The 17624-nt window shown below is 42.2% G+C and overlaps 1 protein-coding gene across 1 annotated transcript in view; it reads left to right on the top strand.

Moving 5' to 3' along the window:
• The first annotated feature begins 16122 nt into the window (after nucleotides 1–16122).
• Nucleotides 16123–17624, top strand: part of STK17A (serine/threonine kinase 17a) — a 39576-nt gene continuing 38074 nt past the window's right edge. Inside the window, exon 1 of the mRNA XM_082845988.1 lies at nucleotides 16123–16432. Within this exon, the coding sequence (XP_082702114.1) occupies nucleotides 16233–16432 (200 nt within the window). The 5' untranslated portion in view covers nucleotides 16123–16232. The remainder of the gene's footprint in view (nucleotides 16433–17624) is intronic.

The following is a 17624-nucleotide window of genomic DNA, read 5'->3' as shown; positions in this document are numbered from 1 at the left end:
ATCTTGGGGACAGAAGGTATGCCCTGTCACAGAATATCCCTTGGGTTCCTGGGCCTCTGGACCTGGCATAACTATTAGGAAATTTGCCAGGAGGGTAGAAGAAATGGAACCAAGATCCACCTGGGGTACCATAGAGGAGGCCAGGAATCCACAGCCAGTGTGTATTCACCCTCTGTATGAGTTTGCTGTATAATAAAGTATAGTATAACAAAGGACTACAAAGGGAGTGGCTTAAACACAGCTAGAAGTCCGAGATCGAGATGATGGTGGGGTTGGTTCCTTCTGAGGCCGAGAGAGAGAATTTGTTCCCTCCCTCTCTTCCAGATTCCAGTGGTTTGCTGGCAGTCTTTGGCGTCCCTTGGCTTGGAGATCTCTGCTTTCATCCTCGGGTAATGTTCTTGCCTTCTGTGTGTTTGTGTGTGTCTGTGTTCAAATTTCCCCTTTATATAAGGACACCAGTCATATTGCCTTAGAACCCACCCTGTGATCTCATTTTGTAACTTGATTACCTTTATAAAGACCCTAACTCCAAACAAGGTCACATTCTGAGGTACCGGAAGTTAGGACTCCAACCAGCTTCTTTGAAGGATACAATCAATCCATGCCATCCTCCTTCCTGCCACAGTAATCAGTGTCATCAGCCCCAACAGTAATAGTAATAATAATAAAAGCTATCATATTTAGAACCACACGATTCACCACAAGTTTACTGAAGGCTTTTTAATTGCAATAATAATCATCATGGAAGGAATAAAATTGTTACCTATAAGTTACTGCTATTTAAAATAGTTTAATATAATCAACTATATTTCAATAAAGAAGTTTTTAAAATAAAAATAAATGACTAAGTTCTATTATATTAGTCCCTTCCCAGCTAAATTCTTATTGTTTTTGCTTTTCTCAAAAGTAAACATTAAAACATTTTTATGATCATTTTGCAGTATTTAAATAAAATAGAAATACTTTATGATAAAAAATAAAATAGATTAATATAGTAAATCAATAATTAATATTACAGGAAATTCCCTGGTGGTCCAGTAGTTAGGACTTTGTACTTTCACTGCTGATGACCTCGGTTCAATCCCTGGTTGGGGAACTAAGATCCTTCAAGCCTCACAACGTGGACAAAAAATAAATAAATTAAAAAAATAAAAGATCCACTTTTTTAAAAAAACTAAAATTATAGTATCTGTTTAACCAATGGATTAATGAAGATGACTGGGACCACAGTAAATTTTTCACTACTTAAAAAAAAGAACTGGAGCTTTTCATGTATTGGGTTGGCCAAAAGGTTCATTCCGTTTTTTCCGTAAGATGGCTCTAGTAGCACTTAGCTGTCTTTAACTTCATTCGAAACCATGTTGTTAGATTGTATGTGACAGGCATCATATCAGCGTGCATTTCAAAAAAGACATCAAAATTGGTGAATTTTTGTGTAGCCATTTTAATCTTGAAGATGGAAGCAACATTTTTGGCATATTATGCTTTATTATTTCAAGAGAGGTAAAAACACAACTGAAACACACACAAAGATTTATGCAACGTGTGGAGAAGGTGCTGTGACTGATCGAACATGTCAAAAGTGGTTTGCGAAGTTTCATGCTGGAGATTTCTTGCTGGAGCTGATGCTCCATGGTCGGGTAGACCAGTTGAAGTTGATAGCGATCAAACTGAGACGTTAATTGAGAACAATCGACGTTATACCACGCGGGAGGTGGGCAACGTACTCAAAATATCCAGATCAAGCATTGAAAATCATTTACACCAGCTTGGTTATGTTCATCGTTTTAATGTTTGGGTTCCACCTAAGTTAAGTGAGAAAAACCTTCTTGACATATTTTCACACGCGATTCTCTACTTAAACGTAATGAAAACGTTCCATTTTTAAAACAAATTGTGACGGGCGATGAAAAGTGGGTACTGTACAACAGTGTGGAATGGAAGAGATCGTGGTGCCAGTGAAATGAACCACCACCAACCACACCAAAGGCCAGTCTTCATCCAAAGAAGGTGATGTTGTGTATGTGGTGGGATTGGAAGGGAGTCCTCTATTATGAGCTCCTTCCGGAAAACCAAACTATTAATTCCAACAAGTACTGCTCCCAGTTAGACCAACTGAAAGCAGCACTTGACGAAAAGCGTCCAGAATTAGCCAACAGAAAATGCCTAACCTTCCATCAGGATAACGCAAGACTGCATGTTTCTCTGATGACCAGGCAAAAACTGTTACAGCTTGGCTGGGGAGTTCTGATTCATCCACCGTATTGACCAGACATTGGAACTTCGGATTTCCATTTATTTTGGTCTTCACAAAATTCTCTTAATGGAAAAAATTTCAATTCTCTGGAAGACTGTAAAAGGCACCTGGAACAGTTCTTTGCTCAAAAAGATTAAAAGTTTTGGGAAGACGGAACTATGAAGTTGCCTGAAAAAATGGCAGAAGGTAGTGGAACAAAAGGGTGAATACGTTGTTCAATAAAGTTCTTGGTGAAAATGAAAAATGTGTCTTTTATTTTTACTTAAAAACTGAAGGCACTTTTTGGCCAACCCAGTATTGCCATGGCTACATTTATATCCCCATCTAAAGCTGAAAAAAAAAAAAAAAACCCTGAAACATAGAGAAGTTAATTTACCCAAAGTAAATGTATGGCCAAGATTTGAACAAGGAGCTTGGCTCCAGGGTCCAAGCACTCAACCACCACTACCCACCACCTTCATTCCTTTAAGCATTTTTTGAATACTTACTACATGCTGGGTCCTGTGCTTAGGAGTCTTTGCCCTCAGGGAGTCCATCGTCCAGCAAATAACACTGCATTCTTCCCCTTCATTTGAGATTTGGCCCCTGTTTTTAATATGCATAGTCCCTCTCCCATTCCCCACCCCAGCCCCAGAGTAAGATGTGATGTCCTTGTAAAATAATAATAATAAATAAGCAAAATGCTATGGGGAAAGGGAACAGAAGCCATTGGCTCCGCTGGAGAGGAAAGTCAGACAGAAATGTGTTTATAATGGCGGCAGGATTTGAGCATGTATAAAATTGGGGAAAATAATTTAGGTTTATCACCGAGAGGGAAACATGTTCTTCCTGAAACGGTAAACAGAGAAGGGCCTAGAAGTGAGTAAATCAGCCTTAAAACCTTCGCATCTTGAAGAGCTGGGAGAACATAGAGATTTTTTTAATGTCTGGGAACTCTGAGTGAGTTAGTGTTAAAACGTGTTTCATTAGCCATCTCCTATTTGCCCAAGAACTTGTATTTCTTTTCCATTTTATTTTCATTTTATTCCAAGGAGTGTATGTTATAGAGTTTTCTTTTTGCCTTTATAGTTACATAATTCCTATTACTTTTTTTTAATTGAAGTATACTTGATTTACAATGTTGTGTTACCTGTTATTTTTTAAATGTAATAAAAATTGGGTCACGACTTTTATCCAAACTTTTATATTTGCCCATAAAAAGAGATTCTCTTCTTTCAAGCTTATTCCTTTGGTGGAAAAAATTAAATAACAGTGGGGACTATCTCTTTTCTAAGATCATAGTAGATCATAAAATGGAATTCATCACCCCTGCCTATAGCCACACCCTTTTCCACACTCCTAACTCTGCTCTCACCTCCTACTGGGATCTAAGCATTCTGACCTACCTGCTTTGGCCAACGTACTGCAAGCAGAGGTTTCTAAAGTATTTGCACAATTGAGCTTGACTTCTCTCTCTTGCTGCTCTCCTGTCGTGAGGAGTGCATGCCCGGTGTAAGAGGAGGATGAGAAACAGGGGGAGCCCAGCTGAGACCAGGCTAGATCAACCAACAGCCAGTTGACCCCCAGGTATTAGGGCAAACTCAGCCACGATCATGAAAGCCACCCAGCCAAACTCCAGCTGAGACATGGTTCCATGCCAGTGATAGTTTATGATTGTTGTACATTGTTATGGTGGCAATAGATAACTGATTCAAAGACCATTAGGCATCCTTTCCTTTCTGGGATAACTTTTGAAACCAAGCATTGAAAGTTTGGCTTGACCTTATTATGCATGGTGGCCACTGTTTAATTTAAATTAATGATGCTTACGCGAGAAGAGAAATTGGCGTATTTATATGAGCTCATCGACAAAAAATTATAAAATACGTGAGGAACTGCCAGATAGAATGAACAAGGGGAAACTGAAATACTACTGCAATCTAAAAGAGGCATAAAGTAAGTACTTTGAAATGTTCAGACAGAGAAGAAATAAAATATGTAAATCAGGGATGGCAGATTATAAACTTTGAAAAAGCAGGTATGAAAAGAACAATACTGTGTCTTTGCTTTTTTGTTTGTTTGTTTGTTTTTTGCTGGAACAAGCCACTTGAACTCTTTAAGTATTTAACATATGAAAAAGCGTAGCGGCTCATAGCACTTGAAAGATATAGCTTCTAAAATAAGTGAATCTATATTTTTCATTATTTGTTTATAAAATGTAGTCTTGTCATAATTATATGGTACAAACAAATATTGCTCAGTTGATATTTATTTTGTAGATTAAACTATTAGGTTGAGATAAGAACGCAGAACTTCTACCCTGAGAACGCTGAGCCCCAGCTTCCAAAACGTTGATGTGTAGGTGCTTAATCAATGTCATTCAAATTTGTTTTTGTTATAAGAAGTATAGTTTGTTTCCTTGGTATAGAAACACACATAAATATGATTTGGTTTGTTAATTATTGTTATTAATTTGTTTTGGTCAATTTTATAAATAATTTATAAATCAAAATTCTTTGAATTTGTAATTCAGTAAGCTTCATTTATTTTGAGGCTATGTATTATGTGTATATAAGTTAATGATGGTTGGGTCTCCTTGGGGACTTGTTTATTTTACAAATATGTAGTGACTGTCTTACCCCCCAACAATATTAACGTAAAATTCTTTTGTCTTCATTTTTAAGAGTTATTAAGGATTTTATGGATATCCACATCCTACCTATTGTGTAGATACCCATAAAAACCTTTACCCAACAAGCAGAAAATATGCATCCTTTCCAAGCACAAAAGCATTTCCTAAATAAATAAATAAGACTATAGACAATGTCTCAATAAATGCCAAAGAAGCCATAGTCCCACATTCTCTGACCACAATGCAACGTAATTAGAAGCGAAGAGTTTTAAAAATTATTTACCACAGGATTATAAGAAAACACTAGATACTCACGACTCATGAATATCGCTAAAACATCTCTTAGACTTTATATCCAACTGGCCCATGAACATCTCTGTTCACTGGGGTGAAAAACAGATCAGACTTGTATCAGTTAAGGTTTTGATCAGGAAAGTAGAGTCACTCTGAATGATACAGAATAAGGACTTTATAATAGGGCCGGACCTTGCACAGCTGTGGGGCTGGTGAATAAACCTATTGAAGCTTTTGCAGACAATGGCTGGTCTGAATCAGGAAGAGAAGCCAGATCTGCAGCGGGGGAGAACCAGGACAAAGGAAGCTCACAAGGATGAACTGAAACCCATGAGAACAAACTAGAAGCTGCCTCAAGAATGTTGGTGACCTGTTGAAAGTGACGGCTACTTTCATGATGGACCTACCCACATACCTGACCCAGGATTCAGAGAAACTGCAAAAAGAGATCCTTCTCTCAAGCTCTTCATCTAATCCACCAGCAATGCTTGCTGGACCTACCTGGAAAGAATTTCCATTGCTTTTCACCAATTCCATTGCCACCTCCCTTAGTCCAACCCACAGTGATTTCTCATCTGTATTATTGTCACAGTCTCCTGGCTGGCCTTCCTGGATCCAATTCACCACCCTACAGTCTGTCCTCGACACACTGTAGCGAGAATAATCTGTATAAAACGTGTTAAATCACAACACTCCCCAGACCAAGCCCTCCAATGGTTTCCCATCAGTGTATAAATCCCTACCTGACATGCCTCTGGCTGCTTTGCTTATCTCTGACCTCTCTCTCCCAGCCACACACCCAAACACCCTAGAGCCTTTGCAGTCATGATTTGCTCTGCTTGGAATTCTCTTTCCCTGTGTGTATGCAAGGTTCTCTCCCTCTCTCCATTTAGGTCGCTCTCCATCTTTCACCTCCCCAGAGAGGCTTTTTCTGTTCAACAAATACGAAGCTGAGTCTCCAGACCCTCCCAATCTCATTTTCTTGTTTCATGTTTTTTTATACTACTTATCTCTACCTGACATATCTCTATTTGTTTATTGTGCCTCCTCCATAAGAATGTAAATTCCAGAGAAGCAGGGATGTTGTTTTGTTTACCCTTATAACACCAAGGCCTAAAACCGTTCTGGCTAAATACCAATGTCATGAATTAATTTAGTTAATTAATCAAATTTAATTAATCACTGGATGTTTCTTGAATAAATGAATGAATTTCATACAGGGTATAAAAAATTAATAAGAGTTTCCGGTTCCTCATGTAAGGAGCTTGTAAGCCATCACTTCGTCCTAACAACTCGTAAAAAGCAGAAACAGACTGAAAGCTCAACTCTTCTTGGCTCCATAAGAGAGGGGAAGACACAGGGCCAACCGGGGCCCGCAAGACTGGAGAGACAGACGGACAAATACAGGGAGTCTTGGCTTATCGGAGCAGAGACCCTCAGAAATTGCCACAGGAGCCAGTGCTGGAGGAGGAAACGCTGAACTGTCATCGAGCAATTGCTGGAAACTCAATGTGAACAAATCTGAGAGTTAAAAACTCCAGGAGGACCCCACAATCATAGGGAGGTCTCCACAATCTTGTGAGACTTATTTCCAGTTCAACCAGCTTCCCACAGCAAATATCAGAGAAAAATACCCTCAAGCTTCTGGCAGGGAGAGGGGAAAAGGAACCATTCCCAAACATGCCAGAGCACTTCGTTCTCCTTAACAAGGCCAGCCTAGAGGGGAAACTAGTTAAACAGACCCTAACCCGCTGGGGTCTTTCCAGAGCCTAACTGACTTCAGAAAAGGGAAATACCAAACTCCAGCTTACTCTAGTCATACTCTCCCACCTAAGGAGGGAGAAAAAAACTGAGCAACACTTGTGAAGTTCACAGTCCAGAGGCACAGGCTCACTAAAAGACTGAGACCTGATCATGGGACTGTAGAATGCTTCCCCTTGCCCCACACCTCACCACCACGTGACTAAAGGTCCATTTACAGCACTTCTTTTTACACCACCTCATGTCTAGTTATCAAGAAAAAAATTACTAGACATACTAGAAGAAAAAAAACCCAAAAACACTATTTGAAGAGACAAAGCAAGCATTAGAACCAGACATGGCAAGGGCGTTGGAATTACCAGACTGGGAAGTTAAAACAACTATGGTTACTATGCTAAGGGTCTAATGGATAAAGCAGACAACATACAAGAACAGATGGGCAATGTAAGCAGAGAGACGAAAATCCTAAGACAGAACGAAAAAGAAATGCTAGAGATCAAACACAATGTAACAGAAATGAAGAATGCCTTTTATGGGCTGATTAATAGACTAGACGTGCTGAGGAAAGAATCTTTGAAATTGAGGATATCTCCATAGTAACCCCCTAAACGGAAAAGCAAAGAGAACAAAGACCAGAAAAAGCTAAACAATATCCAGGGTCTGTGGGACAACTAAAAAAGATGTCATGTGTGTAATGGCAACACCAGAAGGAGAAGGGAAAAAGGAATAGAAGACATATTTGAAACAGTGATGACTATAAAGTTTCCCCCAATTTCATATATCAGACCAAACCACAGATCCAAGAAGTTCAGAGAACCAAAGCAGGATAAATGCAAATAAATAAATAAATTACACTTAGGCATATAATTTTGAAATTACAGAAAACCAAAGATAAAAGATCCTGGAAGTAGCCAGAAGGAAAAAACACCTTAACTATAGAGGAACAATAATCAGAATTACATCCAGTTTCTCCTCAGAAATTAAGAGTAGAGTGAAATGTTTGAAGTGGTGACAGAAAAAAATCCACCAACCTAGAATTCTGTACCCTGCAAATTATCCTTCAAAAGTGAAGGAGAAGGGCTTCCGTGGTGGCACAGTGGTTAAGAATCCACCTGCCAATGCAGGGCACACGGTTTCGAGCCCTGGTCCGGGAAGATCCCACATGCCGCGGAGCAACTAAGCTCGTGTGCCACAACTACTGAGCCTGTGTTCTAGAGTCTGCGAGCCACAACTACTGAGCCCGCATGCTGCAACTACTGAAGCCCGTGTGCCCTAGAGCCTATGCTCCGCAACAGGAGAAGCCACCGCAATGAGAAGGCCATGCACCGCAACAAAGAGTAGCCCCCACTCACCACAACTAGAGAAAGCCTGCGCGCAGCAGCGAAGACCAAACACAGCCAAAAATAAGTAAATAAAATAAGTTTTCTTTAAAAGGTGAAGGAGGAAAAAAATTTCTCAGACAAACAAAAACTGAGGGAATTTGTTGCCAGTAGACCGTCTTGAACGAAATGTTAAAAGAAAGGCTTTAGGGCTTCCCTGATGGTGCAGTGGTTAAGAATCCACCTGCCAATTCAGGGGACATGGATTCGAGCCCTGGTCCGGGAAGATCCCACATGCCGTGGAGCAACTAAGCCCGTGCGCCACAACTACTGAGCCCATGTGCCACAACTATTGAAGCCGCGCGCCTAGAGCCCGTGCTCCGCAAAAAGAGAAGCCACCGCAATGAGAACCCCGCGCACCACAAAGAAGAGTAGCCCCCGCTCGCCACAACCAGAGAAAGACCGTGTGCAGCAACGAAGAACAAACACAGCCAAAAATCAATCAATCAATCAATCAATCTAAAAAAAAAAAAGGCTTTAGAGGAAAGGAAAATAATATAGGTCAGGAACTCAGAACTGTATAAAGAAAGGACAAGCATTGAAGGACAAATAAGTGAAGGTTAAAGTCAAGTCCACAAGGAACAGGGCCGCTTCTGGTCCACAGCTGGGACCATGGTCAGCAGGCCTGCCAGTGGTGCACGAGCCTGTCTTCTCAAGGTGGCCCTCCTCAGTCCTTGGCTCCACTGGGGTTTCACAACCTCCTTCCTGGATCCCAGGAAATGTGGGCTGGGAACCTCACACTCCACCATACTGCCATTACCACACTGTCTTGATTGCTATAGCTTTATAGTTTGCCTTGAAGTTTGGTAGTGTCAGCGCTCTGACTTTGTTCTTTTCCTTCAATATTGCGTTAGCTATTCTGTGTCTTTTGCATCTCCATATGAACTTCAGAATCAGTTTGCCAGTATCCACAAGATACTTCATGGGGATTTCGCTTGGGATTGTGTTTAATCTACAGATCAAGATGGTGTTATTTTGTGGCCTCAAGAAAGTACAGGTAAATTTTTAAAAACAGTGCCTAGAATACATTAGGGAATTTATAAATGTTATTTCTGGCTGAACCACCTTATCTTGCATAGGAAACAGAATTTAGGAATTAAAGCATTCCTATGTCAGGCCAGTAAAGGCCAGTCCAGTACAAAATAATTACTTCTGTGTTTCCAGAGTCTTCGCAGGATATAAAAGGCTGACCTTTACTCTCATTTCCCAAGAGGAGATCACCAGAAATGATTTTGTGAGCGTGCCCATTAATCTTGTTTTCTACTCTGTATCTTCAGACCTCAGAACTGTAAATCATAGAAACTAAACCTAGAGTCCACTATAAGATTGATTTTTTTCCCCTTTTATTTTCTAGAGCTCATGTGGTTATTTCCTCTAGGCATCTTCTTCATGAGTGTTTAAATGAGAAGTTAGGAGACGGGATTCTAGGCTCCTGTGCTGCTGATGCTTCCTTGGATGTGTAGGCTCTTTTGATGATGCTGTTTTCTCGTGCTCAAAGATTTCCATCAATCTGTTATGTATTTCGCATAATAATAATTCAAAACTCCAAACATTACAGTCGATGAAATACCAATTATATTACATTTTCAACCAATCTGAAGTGGATCCACATTTTCTCTCTTGAGCTGATATGCTCCTTTTAGAGTTTGCACTGTAAAACACAGAATTGCAGAGAATTTCATTCAATTCATGAAAATATTTGTTATGCTTTTCATTAGCTCGTCTACATTTATTAAGATATTTAGTTTTCTTGGGCTTCCCTGGTGGCGCAGTGGTTGAGGGTCCGCCTGCCGATGCAGGGGACACGGGCTCGTGCCCCGGTCCGGGAGGATCCCACATGCCACGGAGCGGCTGGGCCCGTGAGCCTTGGCCGCTGAGCCTGCGCGTCCGGAGCCTGTGCTCTGCAACGGGGGAGGCCAAAACAGTGAGAGGCCCGCGTACTGAAAAAAAAAAAAAAAAGATATTTAGTTTTCTTAATCGATAAACACCTCAGAAGTCATATAGAAAATTTTAACCTGGGAATTGAGTTGCCCATTTATCAATATTTCAAAGTGTGTTAGCTGATCATTTCATTAGATTCCACAACATTCACCGAACAGCTATTGAATGACATGCTGTAGCTGCTTCACTTGTGTTCTCTCAGATCCATGTGCTTTCAAATCTGAACCCTCACATGTGTGTAAATTTGTATTTAGTTTCACAATAAATCTGCTCCCCAAAGTTATCTTTTATAACTCTGGTAGAACAATTGTCATTCTCTCACATGTCAACCTGATTTAGAAAGGCTAAATGGCAAAGGAAAAGAGAGAAGAGATGACCCTAGTGAGTTGCCCCTTCCTAAGCTAAATTATGAAAAATGGTCATTGAAAGGTTAGAGTCCAGTCTTACATTTGACTTAAATGCTAATTTTGGCACCCAAATGAGAAGTACAAATCCATCTTCTTTAACAGCAGAAGTCAAAGGAAATTATGTTGTTTATCTGAAATGCTGATCTGAAACGCATATTCATCCTCAGAGAGCTTAGATCTGTAACTTACACATAATTTCCCAGACAGTGCTCTGGTATTTAAAAACTAATCGAAGTTTGGACGTACAACAAGCTTCAATCTGAAGTAGGAGAAAGAGAATGTGATTTAATTCCCCATCAGTAGATGGAAAGATAGGATCAGCTGGGTAGGTGTGAGTTGTGTTCAAAATAGTGGCATTGACATATATACACTACCAAATGTAAAATAGATAGCTAGTGGGAAGCAGCCACATAGCACAGGGGGGTGGGATAGAGAGGGTGGGAGGGAGAGGCAAGAGAGAGGGGATATGGGGGTATGTGTATACGTATAGCTGATTCACTTTGTTATACAGCAGGGACTAACACAACAATGTAAAGCAATTGTACTCCAACAAAGATGTTAAAAGTAATAATAAAAACCATAGTCCATGCCTGGATGGCAGGACTATGGAATGTTTATTTTAAAAACAAAGCTTAAAATTCTTTTCACTTAGTTTAGTTATAGAAGTAATATATAATCATCTAAAGACATTTGGAAATACAAAATATAAAAGAAAATTACTCAACAATAGTCACATACCTCAAAAAGAATCACTATTAGAGTGCTAATGCCATGTCACCTCTTTTCAACGCACTTTAAAAGTATACTATACAATAGAAACAATTTCGAATCATTCTTTTTGTATAGCTATCATTGCAAAACAAGTATAAGGCAGTGTGATTAATCCCTGTGAAACTATTGCATAATGACCTATCAAGTAAATATATCATAATTCATTTAATTATTTCCTACAGAGAAACACTTAGAGTGTTGCATATTCAATTCAACCACATTTATTCATCAATATTTATGGAGTTTCACTTATATACACTGAGATACAGAAATAAATGGTCTCTGTCCTCTCTAACGAGGAAAATAGAGAATTATACACTTAGAACGCAGTTTGATAAAGATAAGTTCAGGTTGATATGGAAGCAGGGAGGCCAGACTCTTACCTGGTAGAATGAGGTTAGATACCCTATAGAAAGTGATATCTGAGTTCTTGGAAAAGTGCAGAAAAACACAGATTAGAACAAAAGAAGGAAATAAAAAGCACTTATGTTTTTATTCTTCCTGTCTTTCCATCCATCATCACTAGTGATGGGCATTGAATTACCTTAAAATGTTTTGCTAATTTGACTCGCAAAAATGGAACCCCATTGGTTAATTATTTTTTAAACATCTTTATTGGAGTATAATTGCTTTACAATGGTGTGTTAGTTTCTGCTGTATAACAAAGTGAATCAGCTCTACGTATACATATATCCCCATATCCCCTCCCTCCTGCGTCTCCCTCCCACCCTCCCTATCCCACCCCTCTAGGTGGTCACAAAGCACCTAGCTGGTCTCCCTGTGCTATGCAGCTGCTTCCCACTAGCTATCTATTTTACATTCGGTAGTATATATAAGTCCATGCCACTCTCTCACTTCGTCCCAGCTTACCCTTCCCCCTCCCCGTGTCCTTAAGTCCATTCTCTACATCTGTGTCTTTATTCCTGTCCTGCCCCTAGGTTCATCGGAAACTTTTTTTTTTTTAGATTCCATATATATGTGTTAGCATGTGGTATTTGTTTTTGACTTTCTGACTTACTTCACTCTGTATGACAGACTCTAGGTCCAACCACCTCACTACAAATGGTTCAACTTCATTTCTTTTTATGGCCCCATTGGTTAATTTATAATTTCTTTGACTTCTAGCAAATTTAAACATTTGATATGAGTTTATTATATTTGTCCCTTTAAAAATTACTTTTTGTTTTCTTATTGTTCTATGCAGTTCCTATTTTATTTATATCTAGCCACGGCTTAATCCCTTCATTCTTCTGCATCCCTTCAGACATCTGCACAATGTTATCTGGGATTATTTTCTATCTACCTAAAAAACTCCTTTTAGAATTTCCTTTAATGTAGGTCAGCTGATGATCTTAATGTTTGTCATAAAAATGCCTGTATTTTACTTTCAATTTTGAAGCATATTTTTTACTGGGTAGTATATAATCTAGATCGGCAGCTAATTTCTTCTAGTATTTTGAAGCTATCTGAAGGTCTTTAGGCTTCCAATTTGTCTTTGAGAATAAGCTCTTGATCTTACTGTTGCTCTATTGCAGGTAATATATCTGCTTCCTATGCCTATTTTTTTTTAAGATTTTTCTCTTTGTCTTTAATTCTCAGTAGTCTACTGTGATCTGCCTAGGTATGGTTTTCTTTGCTTGAAATCTGCTGATATCCACAATGTTTCTTGATTCTGCGAGTTGTTGTCTTTCATTAGTTTTGAAAAATCCCTGGCCACTATCCTTTACACTATTGCTTCTTTTTTTTCTCTCCCCTCTCCTTCTGATGCTTCAATTACATGTGTGTTAGAACATTTTAACACATACCTTACATGCTTTACAGTAAGTCCCCTACACACGAACCTTCAAGTTGTGAACTTTCAAAGATGCAAACGTGCGTTCACATGTCCAGTCACGTAAGTTAGTTCACCTGTCTGGCATACGTTGTCATGTGCGTGTATCCTCTACAAGTGGTTGTGCTTTTGTGTACTTTACTGTACAGTACTGTATAGAGTACAGTAGTACAGGATCTTTAGTTCAAGCCCAGGATGTCCCGGAGCAAGTGTAAAAGCAGAGGTGACGTAGCTGGTACTGCTGAGATTCACGACTCAGGAAATGGCAAGGGGATTTTCTTTATTTGAGGAGGCGCTGTTAGTTTTTGAGGCACAGGACCCAAACGTAGAACGGTACACGAAGGTTGCAGCAGCCATTCAGAATGCAATCCAGTGCTACCATGTCATCTGTGATGAGAAAAAAAGAGCTACTACCCAGACATCACTGGATTGTTTTTTCAAGAGGATAGATACAATTGAATCCAGCAAGGAACCTGAACCTATGCCATCAACATCAGGCATGAGTGAAATTGCAACTTGCCCTCCGTCTCCTATTGCTGGCGATCCTGCAGCTCTACCATCTCCCACCTCCTCTCCCTCCTCCAGTCAGTAACTCTTCTTGCCTGGTCACTTGATGTCAGTCCCTGGATGCCAGCTGTTGTACTGTACTACTGTACTTTTCAAGGTACTGTACTGTAAGATTAAAATGTTTTCTTTATGTTTTGTTTGTTTTTTATGTATTATTTGTGTGAAAAGCATTATAAACCTATTACAGTATACTACTATGTAGCCGATTGTATTAGTTGGGTACCTAGGCTAACTTTGTTGGACTTAGGAACAAATTGGACTTACGAACCCGCTCTCGGAACTGAATTCGTTCATATGTAGGAGACTTACTATATTCTCTTTTCTGAACATTATGTCCTCTTATCTCGTGTTTCATTTTGCATAATTTTTGACCTATTAAGTTCACTAATCAGGTTCACTAATTTTTTCTTAAGTTGTATCAAATCTGTTATTAAACCCGTCCCTATTCAGTCATAGTTTTAGTTTGTGGGGTTCCCCCCCCCAATTCTACAAAGTCCATTTTATTCTTCTTTGGAGTTCTCAGTTCTATGCTGAAATTCTCTATCTTGTCATTTAATTTCTTGAAGATATTAAACAGAAGATATTATTCAAAAAGCTGTCTTTAAGATTCAGTATCTGGATCTCCTGCTTGCTTATTTCTGTTTTCTGCCTTTTCCTCTCAGTTTTTAAGATAATTCTTTTCGTGTGCCCCTTTTAAAAATTTTAAAAGTGCCAGACATTGGGTATGAAATACTGTACAGATAATGTGTGGCTCTGGGTGGTTGTGTTTTTCTCCAGAGGGGATTTACTATCGAGTTTTGAAGCTGTTCTTCAGTCCTTGGGAGGGCTGGTCTATTTCCTTTTTACCGATGCTCCTAGGATGTAGCACTCTGGGGTGCCAACTGCAAGTCTAGTGTGTTTACCAGCTCTTTCTCCCTAGTAGATCCTAAACTCCAATTTTTCATCTCCCCAGCCTGGTGAAAGGCCTAAAGTCCTACTTATTTTCTCACCCTTTCAGTCATTGCTTTGGAATTATCAAATGCCTCATGGGAAAGTGGTGTCGTTCTGGGCTGCCCTTCTTTCCAGGATCTTAGTCACCCAAGTTCTTGCTGCTTTTGAAACTCTCTGATGTTTCAAGTAGAGGACTGATTTAAATTTTTTTCTAATATTTCTCAGTGAGAGTATTGATCACAGGTAGACTAGCTCATCATCGCAAAACTCTAAGCAGAGCAGTGACATGATCTGATTTCGATTTTAAAAAGATCACTCTGGTTCCCTTGAAAATAAACTGTGTGGAATTGGGGAGGAAGAAGGATGGAAGCAGGTAATCCAGTTAGCGAGCTATCACAATAATCCAGACAAGAGGTAATGCTAATTGTGGTAATGTGGAAGAGAAGTGATCAGATTCTGGATATATTTTGAAGGTAAAGCCAAGAGGATTTACTTGTAAATTGGATGAAGGTATGAGAGAAAGAGGAGTCAGTGCTGACGCCAAGGTTTTTGCCCTGAACCACCAGAAGGATGGTGGTTTACCGAGGTGGGGAAACTGGGCAGGAGTGCATTTGTGAAGGATGATCAGGACCTGACTTTTGCTCGTTACGTTTGAGATGCTAATTTGGCATCTAACTGGTGATGCCAAGTGTATACTTGAATATATGAGTCCGAAGTTCAGAGAATGGTTGGAAGCTGGAGATAAAAATTTTGTAGTCATGAGCATACGAATATAATTAAAGCCACAAGACCGGATGAGAGCACCTCGAAAGTTAAATATAGAGAAGACTGCACACAGTATAATAGTGCCTGTTTCATAGGGCTGGTGTGAGAGCTTAAAAATATTTATCCACCTCTTGCCTCCACGTCCTCCTCTCAACGTGGGAAGGAACCAGCTGCCCCCGGGCAGCTTCCGCGTGCTGTACAGCAGCCCTGATCTGAGTCTCATCGCCCCTCCTGACCCGCCCAAGGGAAGGGATCGTGAAGCTCTGGCTGGCAGCTCCTACGCCTTTCATTAACGGAGGGCTCAGGTTTCCAACTCTCAGATGCTCAACAGGTGCGTAACTGGCTGATGCAGTGGGTCCTCCAGCCAGAAGGGTGGTGCTGTTGGTCGCCTGCAGACTGCTCGGGCCCACCCCGAGGCCGCCCGCCAGGCTGCACCTTCTCCCCCTCGGCTGCAGAGGGCGCGCGTGAGGCACGCGGCGCTCCGGCCCCGCGGAAGCTCAGCGAGGGCCGAGGGGAGGGGAGGGGCGGGGCCGAGCGTGGGGCGGGACCGGACGGCTGGGAGGCGGGGGCCGGGAGGCAGCCGGCGGCACTCTGTGCGCGGCGCGGGGGAGAGCGGTTGACCTCCTCAGACGTTCTCGAGGTAGCTGGAGGCGGGACCGTGACCCGCTGGCAGCTCGGAGCTAGCCGGGCGGCCGGAGCTAAAGAGCGCCCGAGCGCCATGATTCCTCTGGAGAGGCCGAGCAGCGGCGGCTCTTCCCCGGCCGCCGCCCCCGGCTCGGGTCGAGTCGGCCGGGGTCTGACCACACCGCGCCGGCTGCCGCCCCCGCCCCGCGGGCTGCTGACGGAGATCCGCACCGCGGTGTGCACCGAGCCCTTCCAGGATGCCTACAGCCTGAGCCCGGGCCGGGCGCTGGGCAGGTGAGGCGGACGAGGGCCGGGCGGGCGGGGAGCAGATAAGTGCGGGAGGCCGGCGGGGGCAGATAGCGCGCCGGAACCGGGCACAGACCTGGGTGCGGGCGGCGATTAGGGCGGCAGGGCCCCCAGGCCACCCTTGCGCGCGCCGCGTCCCCCGAGCCGGCGCGCTCCGCCGGCGTGTGCTGTACCCTGGGTAGCGGCCGTGAGAAAGTCTCCCGCGCGGGTCCCCGAGAACCTTGACCCCTTCCTCTGCTCCGGGCCTTTTCGGCCTCTGTGGTCCTTGGCTCGGTAACTTAACGAGACGGCGTGGGAACCACGCTGCGAACCTTTACCCGCGGCGGCGAGTCTGAAGCCAGAGCAGAGGTGTGAAGGCAGCTCTGGTTTTGCCCCTGGAGCTTGTGGGTTCCTGCTTCTCCCTCTGCGGGTGTGACAGAGCAGAGAGCAGAACGCCGAGCGTGACAGCTTCCTTTGCACCAGCGCTGGGCGAACTTCTGTCCGCCGCCTCCTGCTGACTTCGGTTGCGGTTTCTTGGGTTTGTGCTGCTTTCGTTCTGAAATGAGGTCCCTGCGCCTTTTAAGTTCATATCGGTTTCACTTGTAGGCTCCGGGCCCTCGTCTGACTTTCTCTGCTGAAAACCGGCCCTTGCCTTCCCTTCCCCTCCCCACTCTTGCTTTGTAGGGGTCGGGAGGGCTTAGAACTCGGTCTCTTTTTCAATTTGCACAAGGTGAAGGCTGTTTGGATCCTTTACATCTTGTACGTTGAAGAGGGGTCCAAGAGTGTGATAGGGGTTTGGGGACCGACTCCCTTTTTCCTTAAGAATAGTTTGGAGAAGTTGTCAAAAGCACAGGCTTTGGGGCCAGACCCGAGCTCAGATCCCCACTCTGCTTGCTCTGTGTGCCTTTGGACGGTGACATAGACTCCCCAGCCTCTCGTTTCGCACCCGTAAAATCAGCGTAGTGACAGTGTCTCCGTCAGGGGTGTCGTGAAGATGCGGTGGCTGTAAAGCACAGTTCACTGGGCCTGGCACATAGCACATGGTTGCAAAAGCGCAGCACGTTGTAATGGGGAAAGGGCCTGACAGTTGTAACAGCCTTCACCTGGGGCTCTTGGAAAAAGAAGTCCTCGTAACAGTGATTACAATGTTAAAAACAAGCTGCCTTACACATATTAAGGTAACTTTTAGAAATAGTTTTTT

The sequence above is a fragment of the Leucopleurus acutus genome, assembly GCF_964270905.1.
Source record: "Leucopleurus acutus genome assembly, chromosome: 9".
Taxonomy (NCBI): Eukaryota; Metazoa; Chordata; class Mammalia; order Artiodactyla; family Delphinidae; genus Leucopleurus; species Leucopleurus acutus.
This window is presented reverse-complemented; position numbering and strand designations above follow the sequence as displayed.